Source organism: Prinia subflava, chromosome 3, assembly GCF_021018805.1.
Source record: "Prinia subflava isolate CZ2003 ecotype Zambia chromosome 3, Cam_Psub_1.2, whole genome shotgun sequence".
Taxonomy (NCBI): Eukaryota; Metazoa; Chordata; class Aves; order Passeriformes; family Cisticolidae; genus Prinia; species Prinia subflava.
This window is the reverse complement of record NC_086249.1, coordinates 69,885,252-69,906,700: the sequence shown is the minus strand read 5'-3', so window position 1 is coordinate 69,906,700 and position 21,449 is coordinate 69,885,252. Positions and strand designations below refer to the sequence as shown.

The window sequence follows — 21,449 nt, the reverse complement described above, 5'->3', positions numbered from 1 at the left end:
ACAGATGGGCTTCAGCTCTTTAATGTTGGCTCTTCCTGCCATTTGATACTCCAGGACAGATGAGACATCTGCACAGGGGTGGCAGACGTGATGCAAGATGCCAAAAGCCCATGTTCTTTTTGGTGAAGAAACTGGATGCCAACTGGGATACTCCACAACACCTAACATAGCATTAGACACTTGCTTTTAGGCTACTGAATCCTAGGTTTAGAGAGATTAATTATTTCTAGATTCTATAATTATACAGAATAGATCTCCATGGACTGGAGTGAACTGAACTTCCACATTGATGCCTGAGTTTAGATGTTCTCACTCTGAGTTTAGAGTCTCTTCTCACAGCAGGATTAAATGGTCTAAATATGGGTGTCTAGAACAAGTGAGTCTTTCATCAGTAAATTTGCAGATGACACTAAGCTGAGAGCATCTGTTGAAAGGTATGAGGGCTCTGCAGAGAGACCTGGAATGGCTGGATGGATGGGCAGAGTCCAATAGGATGAAGTTTAATAAGTTCAAGTGCTGAGTCCTGCATTTTGGCCACAGTAACCCCCTGCAGCATTATAGGCTGGGAACGGTGTGGCTGGACAGTGCCCAGGCAGAAAGGGACCTGGGGGTGCTGTGACAGCAGCTGGACATGAGCCAGCAGAGTGCCCTGGTGGCCAAGAAGGCCAAGGGCATCCTGGCATATATCAGGAACAGTGTGTCCAGCAGGAGCAAGGAGGTCATTCTTCCCCTGTACCTGGCACTGCTGAGGCCACACCTTGAGTGCTGTGTCCAGTTCTGGCCCCTCAGTTCAGGAAGGACATTGAGTGCTGTGTCCAGCTCTGGCCCCTCAGTTCAGGAAGGACATTGAAACACTTGAGTGCGTCCAGAGGAGGCAACGAGGCTGGAGAGGGGCTTGGAGCACAAACCCTGTGAGGAACGACTGAGGGAGCTGGGGGTGTTTAGCCTGGAGAAAAGGAGGCTCAAAGGTGACTTTATCACTCTCTACAACCTCCTGAAAGGTGGCTGTAGCCAGGTGGGGTTGGTCTCTTTCTCCAGGCAGCAACTGACAGAACAAGAGAACACAAGCTGTGCCAAGGGAAATATAGGTTGGATATTAGGAAAAAGTTTTTTATGGAAAGAATCATAAAGTACTGGAATGGTCTGCCTGGGGAGGTGGTGGAGTCACCATCCCTGGATGTGTTTAAAGAAACACTAGATGTGGCACTTGGTGCCATGGTCTAGTTGAGGTGTTAGGGCATGGGTTGGACTCGATGACCTTGGAGTTTTCTTCCAACCTAGTGATTCTGTGATTCTGTGAATTCTGTGAAATGAAACCTCCCTGCCAAGATGATGAAAGATTTCCATTGTCAGTTTGACACAAGCACATGAGTGATACAGGAGAGCAAAGATGACACCCAAGCTTAAAAAGGTTTAGGCAAACTTGTTATCTGAGAGCACATTTCTGTGCTCTCACATTGTCCTCTGCCTGTGGGACATTGCAAAATCCGGTCAGTGAGGACTGAAAAACCCCATCACAAGTGCCTTTGCAATTGATACTTCTGCAAGTGCATGGCAGGAGAACCAACAGCTGAGAGAGAATCACATCCATCAGCAATAGGCAGGCACCCCAGGCTGCTCACTGCCTCCTCAAACATGTGCAGGGGGAAGCCACTCCATCAGTGGAGAAGTTTTACTGTTTAGCTTACATGGCACTACCACTTATAATGTTCTTTAGAAGAGCTGCACTGCTGAAGTGATAATTAAAACCAAAGTAAGACTATTATTCTTCTAACTGAATTTCATAACGCATGGATAACTGCCTAGGAAAGCATTTACTGCATAACATCCCTAATAGCTATTTCCATTTGAAACAGCTGAAGAGAAGAACTTGCAATCTTAGCAGTCCATTTCAGTGTTTGACCAGAAAGAGAAACAATATAAAAATATTCACACAACAGCATACTTGTTGTAGAGATAAGTGATTAATAATTTCCCCACAGAGAGGCTTCATAGAGAGCATGACACTAGGGCAGGTCACAAACACTCAGACATGTGTGAGCATCACTCCCTACCACTCAAGGACACAGGAGCAGAAAGGCAGAGCACCTGCCAGTGGCAGCAAGCATGCAGGCAGGAAGGCTGGAGCTCTGGGATGGAGGAGAGGATGAGCAAGCAACAGAAAAATGGGTTTGGAACACCAGATGTAACTGTCCAGGATTGCTACTGCCGCAGCACTGGATTAGCGTCTGCTCTGTGGCACGATATTGTTACTCATGGCATACATTTCACTTGAAGATAATTTCCCACCCTGCACAGCTACCCCTCCTCTGAGCTTCTGCCTGTGCTGCACTGCTGCAATTGCAGTCCTTAAAGAGCTTTTAGAACAATTGTGGTTTTGAAACTGTCAGGAAAATGGAGGCCTGGAGCCACATCCTGGGAGGGGAGGAGGCAAACAAAGTATTTGTGGGACCCATCACTGGCGTGAAATGCATAAAGTAACTCCTCATCTTTTTGGTGGTGCTGGCAGGGAATCATTTTAACCTTGATGTAATAGCTATCCCAAAATATCTTTTCTGAATAGCCTTACAAAAGCTGCCAGGCAAATCTTTCATAGCTTTAAGCATCACTGGTACTTTCCAGATAACGTAATTCTGCTTTGTCCGGGCCATTCCTAACATACTGCAGGCAGACTGCATGGCTGCAGAGGCAGCGGCACAACAAAAGATTTTCCAAGGCTGACTTCCTCCCTGGCACCTCTCACCTTCACAGAACACACCGGGAAAGTAGGGGAAGCTGAGGAAATAAGCTAAGATTCAGCTGTCCCTCTGATAAAATAAAAAAAGCCAAGTCTCTCCCTTCAAACAGTCAAACTTTGATTTATGTCTCTGATTTGCACTTCTGTGGACTAAAACCAGGAACTCATTTTGATGTCCTAAAGAAATCATGATGTACATTGCCAGCAGTTCCCTCTTTAGTGAGCTAGTAAGAACTTAATGATCACTTCTGACTGAAGATGTTTGTTAAACATCCATATTGCAATCCTTTTAAACTTCTACAGAGCCAAATCAGCATCCTATTCCTACCCATGAGATGGACAGCACAGCACATCTGTGAAGCAGCTGCACAGCAAGATACAGCAGAGAAGGCTACACTGAATTTATAGCCCATTTACAGCTCCAGCCAGCAGTTAAAAAGATGTGATTATAGACACTGGAGCTCAACTGATTTTTAAAAAATAAATATTATTAGTGTCTCAGGATTAAATTCTACAGTTCTTGCTTCAACAAACTTGCTGAGCTTTGAGTTGTGGCACTCTGTAGCACAGAGGTGTTGTTAAATCTAAGTGAAACTGGAGGTATCAAAACTATCCCTTTTGCACCCAGACTCATTCTTTAAAAGGAAAAAAGGAGAGACAAGAAAAAAACTTTTTTAAAAGCACAATGCCAAATATACAAAGATAAACTTGAGAAAAAAAAATTTTTTTACAGTCCAAGGCAAAAAAGCCCACTGTCTCCAATGACAGAAATTTACCTTATGGTAGCCATTCTGACATTTCCACTATGGTTTCAGTAATGGCAACAAGAGTCTGAGGACTAATACAGGCACAGAACTGCTTTGATTTGCACAAACAAGAGTTAAGGAAACACGCTTTGTATTTATACTGTGCATCTGTATGGTGAAGCTCATGCAAGTCCAGGTTTGTTAAAAATCACTGGGATTAATGGTGGGCTTGGCAGTGCTGGGTTAACAACTGGACCTCAGAGGTCCTTTCCAGCCTTAATGATTCCAGGATTCTAAGTCAATAGAGATTTTTCCATCTATTTTTTTTAAATACTTCTAATATTAGTCTGCAAAGGCTGATTTCTGAATACTTATTCCTGTTACAAAACAAATTGCTTCATTATAATATTGCTTGAGCTACTCGTTAGTCATTCATTTGAAATGACTTTAAATACACTTTTATTTTCCTTCTAGAGAAACACCACATTTTTCACATGTGGAAGAGAAGCAAGGAGTTTCTTCAGTGGGATACCATTAATCAGAACCTGCATTCTTGTTATTCAGCCATTTAATCAACCCTCACCATGACAAAACCCTGATTGGCTTCAACAGCTTTACCTGAATAAGTACTTGAGGAATTTATTGCTTGGCAAATATTATTACAACAAGGGATCATTATATATCCCACAAAAAAATCTAACCAACCAACCAACAACAACAAAAAACAAACAAACAAAACAACAACAACAAAATAACAACAGCAAGCAAAACACACACACAGAAAAAAACCAAACAGAAAAAAAACCCCAAAACGCAACAAAACAAAAAATCAAACAGCTGAAGAAAAACGAAAAAGGAAGCCAAAGCCTGTAGCCCTGAAGTGTTCATCCTTGACACGGCCAGCTTCAGTTGGTCCCTCGGTTGTGTATATAGTAACCAGCCCCAAACAGATCCAGTAAGGGCAGCCCCTGCTGTTAAACTTCCAGTTCAGCATATTAAGACCATCACAATCTTAGCTCTATAAAAAGCCACATGGAATTAGTTCAAGATCTTTCCTTGCCATTAGGAAAAAATAGCAGATGGCATTGAGTCCTTCCCTAAACAACTGGCTGAGAAATGGTAGAGGGACCACAGGAGGTAAGACAACACCTCATGGAAAGGCAGGGGGGCTCCTCGGTGGAGAGCTTTGAGAGAGTTCAGATGAAAGTTCAGCTTTAGTAACTTCTCTCTGCAGGGAGCAGCAGCTCTCCAAACAGTGGGATGAATAAGCAGATGAGAAAGAGGTGGCACCAAAGGAAAAAAACCTGTCCCTATTTAAGACAGAAGAGAACTGAGGTTAATGACAAAATTCAAACTAAAACAATAAAACAAACAGCTTCAGATTTTGAAAAAATAACTACAGAAGGCTTGAATATATCCTCAAAACTCATTGCTGAGGGAAGCTGAAGTGTGTGACTTTATAATTAAACAGGAGCTAATCAGTATCAAATAAAAAGGAAATTCGTGGATGAGTTATATTGCCTCTGCTGTCAAGATATGGAGCAAAGGATCTGATTTGCCCTTGACTTGCAGTAAAATGCACTTTTCACATCCAGCAGTGCCACAGGTTGTGCCTCTCTGTTTCTTCCCTGCCTTCTCTCTGCAGTTGTACCTCTCCAGCCAATCTCTTCATGCAAATGCATGGCATCTAAATGGTCTTTACCATGATAAGACACTTACAGAAACTAGGCAAAAAAACTCAATAAGGAAATTACTAGTCAAAAAAACCCAACCAACCTGTTAATTCTGGTATTACAATGTGTGGTTAAATAATACTCAAGGGCTCTTCACCTGAAGAAAAGTGAAGGAAGATCCTACTCAGCCCACCAAAAAAATTTAACTCACCTGTCCCCTTGTTTTTCATGCAAGACAGGAAGAGCTCTTGGTTCAGCTGACAACATAGATGTACCCAGAAGGTACAGAACACATCTACCATCACGTGAATAAGGCTCTTTAGGCTAATCTAGAGCAGCCTAAGTTACAGTGGAAGGTTAGATTATGGAAACAAATACTCCGTTTACAGTCCCATTCTTCACCATCTTGGTTTTTGTGATAAGTCCAAGTGATGCAGCAGTGTTTTCCCCAACAGCTTTGCTAATGAGCTGCAGTGCTTGCACTGCCAGAGAAGGGCAGAGCAGGCATTAAATGCGCTACACACAGCTAACAGCAGCCAGGAGCTGGTGACAAGGTGGGCACAGCTTGGTGTCCCTCTTCTCAGCGTAAAATTTTGGAGCATTTCTTCACTCTTTCATGCTCCTGAACATAAAGATCCCCTATGTGTCAGCACAATTTAAAATTATTACTTAGAATCACAGACTGGTTTGGGTTGGAAGGGACACAAAGATCATCTGTTTCCAACCCCACTGCCATGAGCAGGGACACCTTTCCATAGACCACGTTGCTCAGAGCCCCATTGAACACCTCCAGTAGTGGGGTATCCAAACCTTCTCTGGACAACTTGTTCCAGGTTACTTACCTAGCAACACCCAGCTTTGCTCCCTTCTTTGAGAATGTGTGCCATCTCATTGTATGTGCAAATAAGGTTAAGCCTGATGAACATGAAACATTGAATCAACTAAAGAAAAAAAATAAAATTGTTGTCAAGCACTGAAACAGGCTGCCCAGTGAAGTGGTTGAGTCACCATCCCTCAGCCAGGCATCTACCTAGAAGAATGGATTTCTTATTCTAAAAATAATGAAAACAGTGTGTTTGGTTTGAGATTCATATTCAGTGTTATCCTACACCTTTCACTGCCCTTATTCAGGAAGGCAACCAGAATTAACTTTGGGTATTAGTGACCTTAAGCTGAGAATTCATTCCACAGCCATAATGAATTGGAAAAAAAAAATGCCAAACACTGAAGATCATACTTTGGGTAGGAAGGGATCTTTAAAGGTCATCTCGTGCAATCCCTCCTGCAATGAGCAGGGACATCTTGAACTAGATCAGGTTGCTCAGAGTTCCGTCCAACCCGACCTTGAATGTTTCCATGGATGGAGGTCAGTCCATCCCCCAACATGTATTGGCACCAGGGGTTACCCCGACCCAGGTGCAGCATGTTTCCCTTAGACTTGTTGAATCTCAGGAGATTCCCATGGGCCCATGTCTCAAGCTTGTCCATGTCCCTCTGGATGGCATCACATCCCTCAGATGTGTCAGCTACACCACTGTGCTTGGTGACATCTCCAAATTTGCTGAGGGTGCTCTCTATCGCTTTGTCTATGTCATTATTGAATAACATTGGTCCTAACATGGACCTCTGAAGGACTCCACTTGTCCATCTGGACATTGAACCATTGACCATTACCCTCTGGATGTGACTATCCAACCAATTCCTTAGCCACAGAAGAGTTTACCCATCAAATCCATCTCTCTCCAATTCAGAAAAGATTGTTGTTGGGGATCCTGTCAGAGACTTTACCACAGTCCAGATAAATGACATCTGTAGCTCTTCCCTTTTCCACTGATGTAGTCACTCCATCATAGAAGGCCACTGGATTGGTCAGGCAGGACTTGCCTTTGGTGAAGGTGTGCTGGCTGTCTCAGATCACCTCCCTGTCTTCCATGTGCTTTAGCAGAGCTTCTAGGAAAATCTGCTCCATGATTCTCCCAGGCACAGAGGTGAGGCTGAGAGGCCGGTAGTTCCCAGGGTCCTCCTTTCTCCCGTTTTTAAAGATGGGCGCTATACTTCCCTTTTTCCAGTCACCCGAACTCCACCTGACTTTTCAAGTATCATGGGGAGTGGCTTGGCAACTTCATCAGCCAATTCCATCAGGACTCTGGGATGCATCTCCAGGGATCCCATAGAGTCATGCACAACCAGATTCCTCTCATGGTCATGAACCTGATCTTCGCTAACAGTGGGAAGCATGTTGCTCCCTAGTTCCTGTCTGGTGGTCCACTCACTCGAGAGGTGTGGGAAGAGAGGCTGCCAGTGAAGACTGAGGCAGAAACGTCAAGTAGCCCAGCCTTCTCTTCAGCTGTTGTTACCAGTGTGTCAGCCTTGTTTGTCATGAGTGGTACAGTTTCTTTGACCTTCCTTTTCTGGCTGGGGCCCTTCTCGTTCTTCGCACCCCTTACAAAGCTTTGCCTCAACCTTCCTCACCTCATCCCTATACAGCCAGATGGTATCCCTGTACTCTTCCCAGGACACCTGCCCTTGCTTCCACTGCCCATGTGTTTCCTTCTTGCCCTTTAGTTTAACCAGCATGTCCTAACTCAGCTACACCAGTCTATTGCATCTTTTGCCCGTTTTCTTGCTCTCTCTTTTCCAAGAGATTGGGAAGCTCAATCTCTTGCACTCTGTGGAAGGTGTCCCTAAAGATCTACCAGGTCTGTACTGCTTCCTTGTCCCTGAGGGCACTTTCACAGTGGGTCCTATTTACTAACTCCTTGAAGAGCTGAAAGCTGGCTTTCCTGAAGTTTGCTTTCCTAAATTAGAGGGGCTAACTTTACTGCTGACCTGACCCATATCTCTCAGGACTGCAAACTCCACCAGCATGTGAAAGACGTGAGATGATTAATTCATGTTCTTATGGTAAATTGGAAAATTATAAAGCTGTATAAATTTATATCAGGTAAAAGTCTATGTTTTAGGAGGTTTCTCCATTCAGAAGGGAACAAAAGACTTTGCAGCTTTCTCAAGTATTGGGAGGGGACCTGTTGAGATGAGCCGGTATCAGCAACTCACACCTCGGGAGCCACCTTCACAGACCGTCAAGCAATATCACCCATATCTCGAACATTCATCAACTATAAGGATCCATAGAAACTGAACATTAACACATGGACTTGGGAGGGGAGCTCTTTTCAATCCGACCGGAGATGGATTTGGGTTTGAATAGCAACCAAGAAACAAAGGGAAATATGGGGAAATATTGCCAGAGGCAGAATAAAGAGTATAAAAACCAAGCCTCGAACATGGCAAATTTGTGAACCCAGCTAGAGACACACGCGGCCAGGGTCCGTGTCTCTGGGTCACCCTTGGCTCATTTTTCCCGGGAGAAATTCTGTCAAGTAAGTGTCGCTGTTTGTGGGGTTTCGTATTGTTTTGTTTTTTATTACTTAAAATTCTGTAATTTGATTCCAAATTTTGTGATTTGAATTTTAATAAACCAAATTATTGAATTTGGCAATAAATTGTCCTGGCATTTATAACAAGCACATGATCACTGCAGCCAAGACTGCCTCCAGTGCTATCCTGCCATCGCAGGATAGCCTGCTTGTGTGGGTGACCACCAGGTCTAATACCACATCCCCTCTGGTAGGGCTGGCTATTACATGGCTCAGGAAGTTATCCTGCATGCATTCCAGGAGTCTCCCGGATTGCCTACAGCCACCATGCAGCTTTCCCAGCAGATTTCAGGGTGGCTCAAGTCTCTCTGCAGGACGAGAGCCTGCGAGCACGATACCTCCTGTAGCTGGAGCAAGAAGGCTTCATCAATAGGTTCCTCTTGATCCGGGGCCTGTAAGGCACCAACACAAGTTTCTCTTTGCTGCCTTGGTCTCTGGTTCTTGTCCCAGGCTTTTGACCTGCTCATCTCTACTCTTAAGAGAAAACTCTCCACGCTCAATCCAGCTCTTGGTGTTGAGGGCAGCCCCACCACCTCTCCTTTCTCCCCTGTCCCTGCTAAACAGCCTGTAGCCACCAACAGTAGCACGCCAGTCATGGGATTCATCCCACCAGGTTCCAGTAGTGGCAGCTAGGTCACAGATTTCCAGCAGCACAGTGGCTTCCAACTCCTCCCCTCTGTTTCCCATGCTGCCCGCTTTGGTGTAGAGGCACCTCAGCTGAGCTGTTGGCCATGTCATCTTCCTAGAGAAACATCCCTTAATTCCTGTGAGATATTTCACTGGTGTTTCCCTGTCAGGGATTCACCTGGAACCTGGAACAAATTCACCATGCAGCTGTTTGTACTTCAGCAGACCATGCCAAGACCATGCTGTAGACATTTAGCTGGCTGCTGACAGATGTCTCCAGCAATAAGAATGAGGAGAATCTGCTCTAGAAGTGTGACTCTGCCATTTTTCATCAGCCATTCACCAGGTCACCCAGGCCCTCCAGCAAATCCTGCAGGAGCTCCAAGACCATGAATGTTTAAATCAAAGATTTGAGGCACACACTGAAAATATGAGATAATATCGTTGCTGAATTGCTGTAGTGGATAAAACAATGTTCCCTTTTCAGTTTTTGGTTGGTTGGTTAGTTGGCTGGTTAGATTTTTTCCATTTCCTTATAAAAATGCAACAATCCCTTTGTGGTTTTGATTAGTGATGTGGTATATAGCTATGGTATATAGCTGTCTTTGGCTCCATGAAGATCTCTTTCCTAGGTGCTATTGAGTTAGAGACTGAGTATTATGTGGTACTTGTCAGCACTGAATTTCATTTATCATATTATCACCTCTCATAACATGCCAGAGATCCTTCTGGAACTCTGCAGCTTATTTTTCTTTTCACTGTCTTGAATAAGTCTATGTTACTGCCACCCCATTATTTTCCACTACCTTTTAGGAATACACTCAGCAGCACAGGTCCTTCTGGGTCATTGAAAACCTGACCATTTATGGCCTCCTTGCTGTTAAATTATTAAAACAAAATATAAAACTCCTTATCCCGAAAAAACTCAATTTCTGTAAGGAACTTTAGTGAGTGACCTATGCAAAGCTTGTGGAAAACCACGTACACCGTAAACTGGAGGACCATTCATGACATGCTTGTAGACACTGCCAAGGAACACACAAAACCTTCTTTACAATGCTTCTTATTTATCACCAGCACTCAGTTTAAACAGCATAAATGTCAGACTTACCCCACTGTTCCCTGTATGCCTCCAAGACTCCCTTAGAAATATAACTCACATTTATACAATTTTCTGTGCTACTTTCAGCTGCAGGCATCACACTTTGGTCTGGAGCTGGTAATAACACTGTGGAGTTCTGAGTAATCACCATCTGATCCTTTTCATCTGTAGTTATCGATTTAACTGACAAGAATATCAATTAACTTTTCTGGTTTAACTCCACTGTCTTCTGGTACAAATCTGGCAGGCTTCTTGCTCCTGATGGGTTTAATGACTGTAACATCTTCATTCCTGTTTATAACAACCTTTTAAAGTTTTGATAGTTTTACATCATTTTTATGCTGTAATTGGTACTATTAACAGCAGAGGAACTTTTCAATTTGTCTTAAAATTGAAACACTGTAATCTATAATCCAATAATAGGAATATAATTTTACTCTGCCTATACACTGAAGAGAATGCTACTGCTGAGTTCAGTGATGCAGTCAGGAAAAGCACTCTTCCCAGCTTTCCTGATAGTTAGCACTGAATGGGAAAAAGACCCACACTACCAGTTAGGTTTCACATTACCAGACTTAACACACCCCCAAATCTATGCAAGCTACACAATTCACATTAAAATTCTAAAAATATTTGAAGTTTGTTCTAGTTCATCACATTTGGCAGCCTGTTGCAATTTGTCTTCTACCAATGATCTGGATGGCAAAATTCCCGTGAGTGTTTAGAGAAACAGAAAAACCAACCAAATAATTCAGAGCTTTGTGGAACTGGATGTTGAATTGATAAATGAAAAATGCCCTTTTACACATAGAACTGAGGTACTGTATTGCCCTCAGCCTGCCCATTCACAGAAGTCTGGAGAAATTTTAATTCCATGGAGCTACCCCTCCAGACAGCAGTAATTTTCAATCTTAAACAAGAAATACTTGGAGATTGAGGGTGGAATCAAAAGTATTTATAGAAATTATATAGTAAATATATGTCAACAAAATACATTTCAGAGTATCAGAGTTGTTTCCTCCATGAGTTATAAACAACAAATTAGGCCATGCCTGCATGATTCATAAATAAGCAGTAACACTGTCCCTACAGTTTCCACCCTTGCTACAAGAGACATATTAGAGTAAGCCAATTACTCAGATTTCACTTAACAAATAAACTGTTTATGTCCAGCATCAGTCCCATTCCAAAGCTTAGGACAGAGCTCGACAGCAGCACCAGATTGAGCTGCATTCACCCCTGGTGACAAATACAATACATATGAGAGCAGGAACATGTCTGCTGAAAGGACCACATCTTTAAAAAAGCCGTGGCAGCCATTCCAACAGCAGCCTATCTTCATTTCCAGTAACAGCTACTCACCTACCTCAGGACCACTCACTTGCACTACTGCTAAAGTCAGACAGGTCTGTGGGATGCAAAGTTTACAATATCAACTTAATACAGTTAATATCTTAATACTAGTTCCCAAGTATAAATTAAAAAGTATCTTTTAACTATCAAATCTCACTATTTCAGAGGAAAGAAGCTGGTGAGCATTTGAACATGGAGTCAAGTGTTTCTCCTCCTTGGTGTGGCTCCTAGAGACATGCAGCAGCCCATGCATGGAACAGCTGCTGTGACACAAAAGGTTCGTATTTTTAACTTAGCCACTCTTCAGGAGACCATTACCTAAATTCAAAAGCTTTTCACCCGAAAATGAAAATGCCTATAAATTGAGTTAAAATCCACATTTCCTCTGCCTCCCCCATTTCTTTTGCCAGCCTTCATCCATCCATTCATTAATTAACCAGGGGTTATTTTCCAGCTTTATGAATTTCAAAGTAGTTTTTAAATTTTTCTGTCCTCTAATGGGATTGAATTTCTTTTGGCAGAATCTTTGCAAAGAAGCAGAAGGGAGGGCAGAGGAGCAGCAGAGGAATAAATGCATATAAACCTCTCCAATTCTTGAAATGTGTAGGGAATACACATCTGGTTCATCTTCAGCATCTATGACATCCATCTGTTTTAAAATAATCAGCTGGAAGTTATTCTGATAAAAGTGGTATTTTCGTGATTTTCATTTGTTTTTCAGTGGATACAATATTTCCTATGGTTATGACCTGCAGTGAAAATGATGGGAAAGTTGTTTTTTCCTTAGGACTGACACTTCCCCATACTGTCTGTGACTCAGGGCAGGGAGGGTACCCAGAGCTTCCCCAGCCAGACACTCCCCAGGGCAAGGAAGAGCTGACCTTTTCCTGCTAGTGGGAGCTTCATGAACTTTTCCCTGCGCTTGGGCTGCTGCCAAGTTGCCACACTCATTATTTATGCGCTAGTTTGCCCACAGTGAGTTGCTTGCTTGGTTCAGCTCCGCTGACGTAAGGCGAACACTGGGAACGCGTCGCCTGCAAAAACAGAACAGGAGTCTGGAGGAGCCGAGAAAGGTTTGTATGCCTGGGACTTCAAAGTCTAAGAGAGTTTTGATTTTGTACTGCACATGTGGAAGACTTAAGTGTAACATGGTAAGTTCTTCAAGCGCTGCCTGGTAATGTTACTCTAAATAACCTGCAATCCGACTGGCTGGAGGGAAAAGTTATTCTTTTCAGGTGCACGCCTGTATAAAAAACCTCTGGAGCATGCATCCACCACAGGACGCTTCCCATGCCCTCTGTCACATCAGGTACCCACACAGCTGCCCAGCTAACCTCGACTGACGTGCCTTTGTGTTCCCTGCTAACTAACAACAGAAATACCTTTCTCTGAATTCTTGTATTTCAGGTCAGCTCTGCGAGCCAACAGAATCCAGCTCTCTGTTCCGTGCGGAGTGACGGTCACTGCTGGCTTGCGGTATCTGGGTGGGCTTACCTTGTAGATTCAAAAATCACATGGATTTGCTACACTGATGTTCCTAACACTGACATTTCCTTTATTTCCTAGCATTTATATTGTTGGTGGGGTTTTTTAAACTTAGTGCATGGTAACATGAGAAAATGGCATGAGCTTTAAGAAACAGATGTTAATGTATGGTACAAGTATGGTTAAGCCTGATCTTGCAAAGAACAGACTGCAATTGCATTTTCCATGTGAGCAAATGAAATTGGCTTTTGCCCAAATATTTCAACTTACACAGGCTACACTGAGCAACTCTGTGCTGAGATGAAATGCATTTCAGCAGAGTTGTGTTTACAGCTGAAGACCCAGTGACACAGCACTGCTCACTAACCTACTTTTTTTTGGCCACGTAACTGGATATTAAAAACTCCTTCTGAGCAATTGATTTCAGCAGTGTAAGAGGCACAAAGTTTATTATTATAGGGGATAAATTGTTACCGTAAGGTTTATTATCATGTTACATTTTGCCCCTAAGTGTTATCTTGTTAATTTTATGTAATACTGTCAAATAGGTATAGTTTTGTGAATTATTCTTTCTTCCTTAAGTTCTGAAGAGATCAAATTATTTTCTAAGTTTTGTTCACAACAGCTAAAGACTATTAATGACGTCAATACTGGTTTAAAAACTCTGAAAGAATTTGGATAATTACTTCCCAACAACACTAATTTGGAAAAAACCCTGGCTGCTAATATTCAGAAAGAGCCAACATTTAAGGGAACAGATTTTGCTAGGAACATTATCAAAACAAAATTCTCTTAGAGATATATAGTTTTTAGTAAAATATTGATCAGAAAAATGTCAAAACAGTGAGAAATGTTATTTTTTATAATTCTAGGAGCACAACAACAACTTGAACACATTACACATAGAGAATGCAATAATGCAAACACCACCTATTTGCAAACAGCTCCTCAATATTCACTTGTGCCTGTAGCCTTCAGGAACAGTTTGTCATTTGAAATGATAAATAAAGCTGTGCATCATTAAGGCCAAGATGCTAATATACTTGAATTCTTGAATTTATAAGACTAAAACTGTCCTGTAGTTTGCAGCTAAAAAGGACTGACTCTTAACTCCTATGAAATATGTCATTGAATAATTATGGCAGTAGAATGAACGTGCATACATATACATATACACACACTTATAAACCCTTTCTGTTTAGCAAGAGCTACACCTCTACAAGATATTGTAATAGCATCCAGAAGCTCCAGCCAAAAACCAGAGCCTAGTGTGTCAGGTGACATACAAACACAGAGTGCATAGTGTTTATCTCCACAAATCACCACCTAGGAGCTCAGGCAGCTTATGGACTTAAGGACCTCGCCAGCAGCAGGGAAACCACTGGTGTGGATTTGAGGCCTCCTGATCATTTTAATGGATTTAGGAAAATCAGCAAGGTTTCTTGATAAATGTTTAAGCAGACTCCCATTTTAGGGGAACTCAAAGGACAAAGTGAGAGAAAGCATAACGATTTTTAATTTAAAAATATAACATGTCTAATTGAGTTAGAGCTCAGTCTAAATAAGTGATAATAGGGTACACATATATATCAGGATCAGAGATACAATTTTATTTGCTGGAAGTACTTAATAGCTACTCAACAAGTTTGTATTTATTAAGCATGTTTCCAAGTTATTTTCTGGAATTCACTGCCACCCACAGCCAACTGAAATTTTGGCCTGTTGTAGTAAGAACTTTTTTAAGCAAGGAAAAAAAATACAGGGGATCGCTTTCCACCCAAACGGACAAATTAGCAGTTTACTCATTAAACAAGCCTTCTGGTTTTATACATAGTAGAGTACTGGACAAGGTAAAATTTTCTCCTGACAGGACTGGCTTTTTCACTTAAATAGCACAAATCATGCTACAAGAGCTCTACAAAAAACCCCACCAAAACCAATACTCACCCCAAAACCCGCAACTATGAGAATGCAGTGCTCTGCAGGTTTTAACATAAAATGTTCAGAAGACTGTATTTTCAACCAAATGTTTTCTGGCTGTAGCCATCACCAATTCTGACAGATTCTTCTCTTTTCACTATGTACCTTCCCAATTGCACAAGTCTGAAAATATTTTTCACAAAAATTTCCTAAAACATTAAAACATGAGCAGATTTTATTCTAGCTTAAGGCATGAAGAAAGGAGACATTGCTCAAATCCAGAAACCTACTTTTGATTAAATGAAAGAAACCACATTACTGCTGGAAGGAGGCACACGGGGACATGTGGAAGATGAACATGGATGCACTCACTCATGTCAGGGAATGCAGTGACTGCACCATTACCTTCAGTCTCTTACCTACCACCATCGTACCTCAAATCACACACCATGGGGGAGAGCCAGATCTTGTTACTAGCCAGATGGAGGCCCCCTGAAAAAAAAAAAAGGTGCAGAAATTGATTTAAAGCTATTTAAAGCACTCTTTTCTGTACCAGTACAAAATCACTGCCAAGACGAAGCAAATGCAGTGTGAGAGGAAATAGAAAGAAATCCTGCCCTTGTGAAGAAACAGAGCAGCAATAAGGAATATATCAGGTATCAGTAGAATTGCAATGGTGTTAATATCATGTGCAAATTAAATCACTCACATAAGTCAGCAGTCACACTGCTCCTTAAAAAGCTACCTGCAGGCATTGCTAAACATCTTGGCCACTGCCAAAGGTTTACCCCTTCCAGTGAGGATACGTAAAACAGCCTCGTGCAGTATGATGCAACCCAAATGACACAACACTTCACCTGCAGTGCCTGTGGCTGGAGAGAGCAAATATCTCTCAAATATCTGCAGTCTCAAAAATCAGCAGAATGGATAAATGTTTTTATCATGGATGAAAACACAGCTCACTCCAGCCATCATGTTATGTGAGAAAGGTGAACTTGTACAGCCTCTGGCCAGAGCAAGTTATGAACCTTTTGCTCTTTACACATAGATGTGTCTGTGTATCTATGTCTGTATCTATCTACATCTTTCCACACACTCACAGATATATGCATATACATAGGCACTTCACTGAAGAAAACTCTAGCAAAGAATTTCACTGACCTGTATCTCTCCAAGCAAATCTGTATCAAGCCCTGTTCCTGCTTTATTGATGTCAGCTGGTATCAATCAGTTCCTTCTTGGATTGGGTGCTGCCCTATATACTGGGGATGCACAGAGAGAGTTATCCCAAAAACCTTATGGATTCAATCTTCTCACTGCAGTGATTTCCTGACTGCCATCTGCACATTCTGCAATTCACTGCATCTCACTGTAATTGAGTTAGCTGTTCTGCAGGAAAAGACAGGGAAGAGAAGGCAACTCCCTGCAAGGAGACAAAATCAAGAGCACTGACTACAGCAAATGAGTTTTATCTCTGGAATCATATGTCCCAAATTTTTTGAAAATAGTAAATTACAGATAAAAAGTCACAGATATTAAAGACAGTTATCTTTCTCAGCTATTGCTTCAACTTACAAGAGTAGCTCAATTTTCAGGCTGACTAGTGGTATCAATTCAGTGACACAATGCTAAGCCTTACGCTAAGCATAAATGATAAAATAGACACAACAATAAAAATGATAAATGAGAGAGAATAAAAATTCTGAGAGCATTACTACATTCCCAGAAACAGCTTGTACCACCCAGTGGAGCGGGGATGTCACATCTCATCCCGTTCCTTCAATCCATCACTGAAAAAAACCCCAAAAGGCCACCAAAGGCCACCTAAACTACTCACTGTCTTTTTCCAGTCATATTTCATATAAAGAGAGTGCCTGCAAGATTTTATCACATTATTTTTCCTCTTCTGTTTCAGCTCTTTTGCCATGATCTCTGCACAGCAGCCATCATTCCTCAACAAAATTCAAAGAACAATGGACTGCCAATCCGAGGAAGAAGAAACTTCTGAAGAGCAGTATGACTCTGAAAACTGCACTTGCGACTCTGAGCGTTCAGAATCTGACACAGGTTTAATCAAATTTAAATATTGGAATTGCTATGGCATGCTAGCATATCATACTTTGATTTTTGTCAGTCTTCAAATAGTAGATGTCATCATTTAACTTTTCCTTTGATATCCAGTTTTCCCCATTATTTCCCCTTCTGTTTCCATATATCATCAGATCAAATCTACAAAAAATACCCCTCTATCTCCATAATTAAGAAATATATTTAAAAATGATCTCTGGATTTTACTTAGACATCTAAGAATTATTTCTCAATTACAATCTCTTACAAAAGAGATATGGTTATAATAGGCATTGATTGGGCTGGCACTGTTGAAACCGTGGTATTACAGATTTCAATAGCCTAATCTGCTCCAACAGCTAAGGATTCCAGGCAGGGATCGGCTGAAATCCCTGCAAGCCAGAGCAAAGTTTTCCCTTGCAGTTAATTCTATGCATAACCTTGCAACAAACATTCAGTCCTTCAGAACAGTGTCCTTGTTTTCAGTGAGATCAGATGAACAACCTCAGCACAGATCTGAAAAACCTCACCCACAAGCCTCCTTGCTATGATGAGACACCCTAGGACAACTGCAGCACTGACTTGTTGTTCTTTAAAAAACAAGCACTAAGAAAGAGTTAGGTTTTCTTCAATGTAGGATGTGAATCCTAAGTCCTTATAAAAAAAGCAGCTTGCTGTCCCAGAGGTGCTGGCGTCACAAACAAAATCTCCAGCACAAACACCAAACTACAAGCTAACTTGGTCCTGAAAGTCTTCTAGCTGTCATTAGCAGTTTTGTATTTGAATTGGTAGCTTTCCCTAAAAGGCTCATTTCTCTAAATTGCTCGTGTGAATACCTAGGATGGCAGGAAATGACCACTGTTCCTTTCACTCCCTGGCCACCCAGACTGTCTGGTTTTGGACAGCAACTCGTCTTCACTGAAGGGGTGGTCGGTCAGGCATTGGAACAGGCTGCTCAGGGAAGTGGTAGATGCATCACCCACAGAAGTGTTCAAAAGATGTGTAGATGTGGCATTTGGGGACATGTTTTAGCCATGAACATAGAGCTGGGTTGGTTAATGGTTGGATTTGATGATCTTCCAGATCTTTCCCAACCTTAACAATTCCATGATTCAAGTTCAGTGTCCTGAGAGCTCTTCTAGTCCATGTATCCACATATTGTTTTTGTAAAGTACTTTTCGCCCTTGAACAAGTTGCACATGAAGGCATGAAATTTCAACTTTTCTCTCACAGGCTCACCAGTAACTCTTAAAATACTGCAGAACTGGGTTCCCAGAGTTTCACACTATTTTGACAAGGAGCACTATACGTATGTTGGCCACCAGATTGTCATTCAGGAGTCCATAGAGCACTTTGGAGCTGTGGTATGGCCAGGGGTAAGTACACAAGACCACATGCAGAAAGCTCACATGACACAACAGCAAACCAGGACGGCAACACACAAATTATTAAGGAAGTTTTCTTAGATGACACTTCTGACAATGGAAGTTTCCCTATGCAGAATGAAGTTCTTCAGCAGAAAGCTCTGCCTTAGGGTAATTTGCGAGTTCATGCCAAAAGGACTTGTGGCATCAAAGCATTTGTACATTGGAGGTAGGGATTGAAAAAAAATTCAGTAAGGGAACTCAGGAAGATACATTCAGCTTCCTCCATGCTTCCAATCAGCCACTGCTGGGAAGTAAATAATCAGCAGTACAAAAAGGAGGCTGAAAAAGAAAACTTTGAGAGATTAAAAAAATAAAAGACATTATAATGATTAAATATGCTTCTTTTAGAGAAAGGGCTAGAACAGTTTCATTGCAGTATGGAAAATCATCCTTGTAAGCAGTTCTTCAGTCTCTGCTTCTCCTACTCTTAAAACCAGAATTTCACACAGACTAAGAAAACTACCTTTGAAGGAAGAGAGGGTCAACTGATAAAGACAAGAAAATTAGGATTTCATTTTTTTTTAGATCCACATTTATTTAAAAAGCTCACAAGAAAATGGCAGACAATTTCAAAACAATAGAGAGAGAGCATATGGGTGGGTGAAACAGTATCTTATTTTGAAATGTCAAATCATCAATTCGCACATTAATCAAGTGTCAGAGTGCAGGTGGTAAAACTCTCCAAGAAAATTGAGAGGTTGCACAAATTGGACTGGTGATTCATTAGCTGTCAGCTTTCCCAGAGCAGGAAGACAGTGTTGCATTATGAAAAGCACAAGAGTTAAAACAGTAACACAATTCTAAAGAGAAGCAAAAGGGGGAAGACAGTTTCTTTGGCATCAGTTTATGTTGTTGATAAACAGCCCACTTATATTCCACTAACTGACAAAATCTTTACAAAGGCCTGATAATATTTTCATACAGTGCTGTTTTGTTTTTTTCAAAGTTTATACTATTATCAATAAACACTGTTGAGTTTGTAAATAATCGATTTTCAACTTTTTTGCTAAAAAAAATGAAACAAAGAAATTTTTTTTTCAAAAATCTCTGCTGAAGCCTATATTTACTTTATGATAGTGGTAGTATAGCATAACATTTATGATAATAAACCATAACATTACTTCCTACATATTGTTTAACTTTGCTGCTTTGACTGTATGGTTCACATTTTAACACTGCCTATCCTTATGGGTCCCTTCCAACTCAGCTCATTCTGTGATTCTGTCTTGAGCTGTCAGAGGACTCATGTAGAAGTGTGTAGTAAATCCATATTACATAAACTTAAAAACTAAAAATAAACTGCTTTAGATTTTTTATATTAAAAAAACCAGGATACATCACAATTCTTCCCATCTTACATTTTTGTTACACCCTTCAGTGTTTCTCATTATACTAAAAAAAACAACACTCTTGTATAAAAACATCTAATGAATTTTTGTGCAACTTAGCTGTTACCCTCTTATGGATACATGTTAACCATTTTAGGCACTGGCTTTATCTCAATATCTGGAATCAAATCAAGAACAATTCAACCTCAAAGACAAAAAGGTTTTGGAAATTGGTGCTGGAACAGGCCTGCTTTCCATTGTGGCCTGTATCTTAGGTTAGTAAATTTGTATTTCCTTTTGGATTTCTAGTGAACGATGATCTAGCTCTGCCATTGTCACTTTAAGGCAATGAAACAACAGTTAAAGTAAACTTCGTCATTGTTTGTTTTTAATGAAAATTATTGTAGAATACTGTTTTGTTAACTAAACTACCCTAGTTATTGGGGAGGGGCAGGCTGGACAAGTTATGTAGATAAAGCTTCATACATGTTCAACTACATACCTATGAATTTTGCCCTGTCTGAAGTGAAAGGATGAGAAGAAATAGCCCTAAGTTGTGCCAGGGGAGTTTAGGTTTGATATTTTAAAAAATTTATTTTATGGAAAGGGCAGTTAGGTATCCTTGGAATAAGTTGACCAGGGAGGTGGTGGAGTCACTGTCTCTGGAAGCATCCAAGAGGCATCTGGATGTGGGACTTGGGGATATGGTTTAGGGGTGATTATGGTAGTGCTGGGTTCATGGTTGGACAGATGATCTTGAAGGTCTCTTCCAACCTTAGTGATTCTGTGAATTGAAACAAACTCATGTTTTCTATAGGAGCTCATGTTACAGCTACTGATTTGCCTGAAGTTCTTGAAAATCTCTCATATAATATTTCAAGAAACACACAGAACTTGAATATGCACAAACCTGAAGTGAGAAAACTGGTATGGGGAGAAGGCCTCGATGAAGACTTTCCTATATCAACTTACCATTATGATTTCATACTGGCAACTGATGTTGTGTACCATCACGGGGCTCTGGACCCCCTGCTAGCAACAATGGTGTACTTTTGTAAGCCAGGAACAGTATTACTATGGGCAAATAAATTCAGATTCAGTACAGACTATGAATTTTTGGAAAAAGTTTGCACTATATTTAACACAACCATTCTAGCAGAATTTCCAGAATCAAATGTCAAGCTGCTTAAAGCCACAGTAAGAAAGAATTAAAGAGAAAACTATTACTGATCTTGATTTAGTGGCAGCACCTCACAGATTGGAATACTTTCCAAGATTACGTTGCACCCTCTGTGCATTTATGGTTATAAAGTTGCAGTTGCATTTGAGTTTTGCATTGCAAGTATAAAAAAAAACCCAGCAAGGCAAAAGGTGTAGCAGTTGTCTCTGATATATATGACCTGTTCAAACTGACCAACTCCCCTCCACTGAAGGAACAATGTTAGTAAGAAGGCTTTAACAAAAAGCATTGATCTTCTGGGCTGCACTGAACCTCTGCTGTTTGTAAACTGCTTCCTTTCAGCAAGTTTTATTTAGGTACTCAT

At 41.2% G+C, this 21,449-nt stretch overlaps 1 protein-coding gene across 1 annotated transcript; it reads left to right on the top strand.

The window, feature by feature from the left end:
• Positions 1–12,742: 12,742 nt before the first annotated feature.
• Positions 12,743–21,264, top strand: METTL21C (methyltransferase 21C, AARS1 lysine). Its single transcript, XM_063392385.1, is given in 8 exon segments — positions 12,743–12,829; positions 12,914–12,953; positions 12,956–12,987; positions 13,086–13,162; positions 16,999–17,150; positions 18,384–18,526; positions 20,063–20,180; positions 20,723–21,264. Coding segments are annotated over 8 exon segments (1,029 nt in total). The 5' UTR covers positions 12,743–12,757; the 3' UTR covers positions 21,118–21,264.
• The last annotated feature ends 185 nt before the right edge of the window (positions 21,265–21,449 follow it).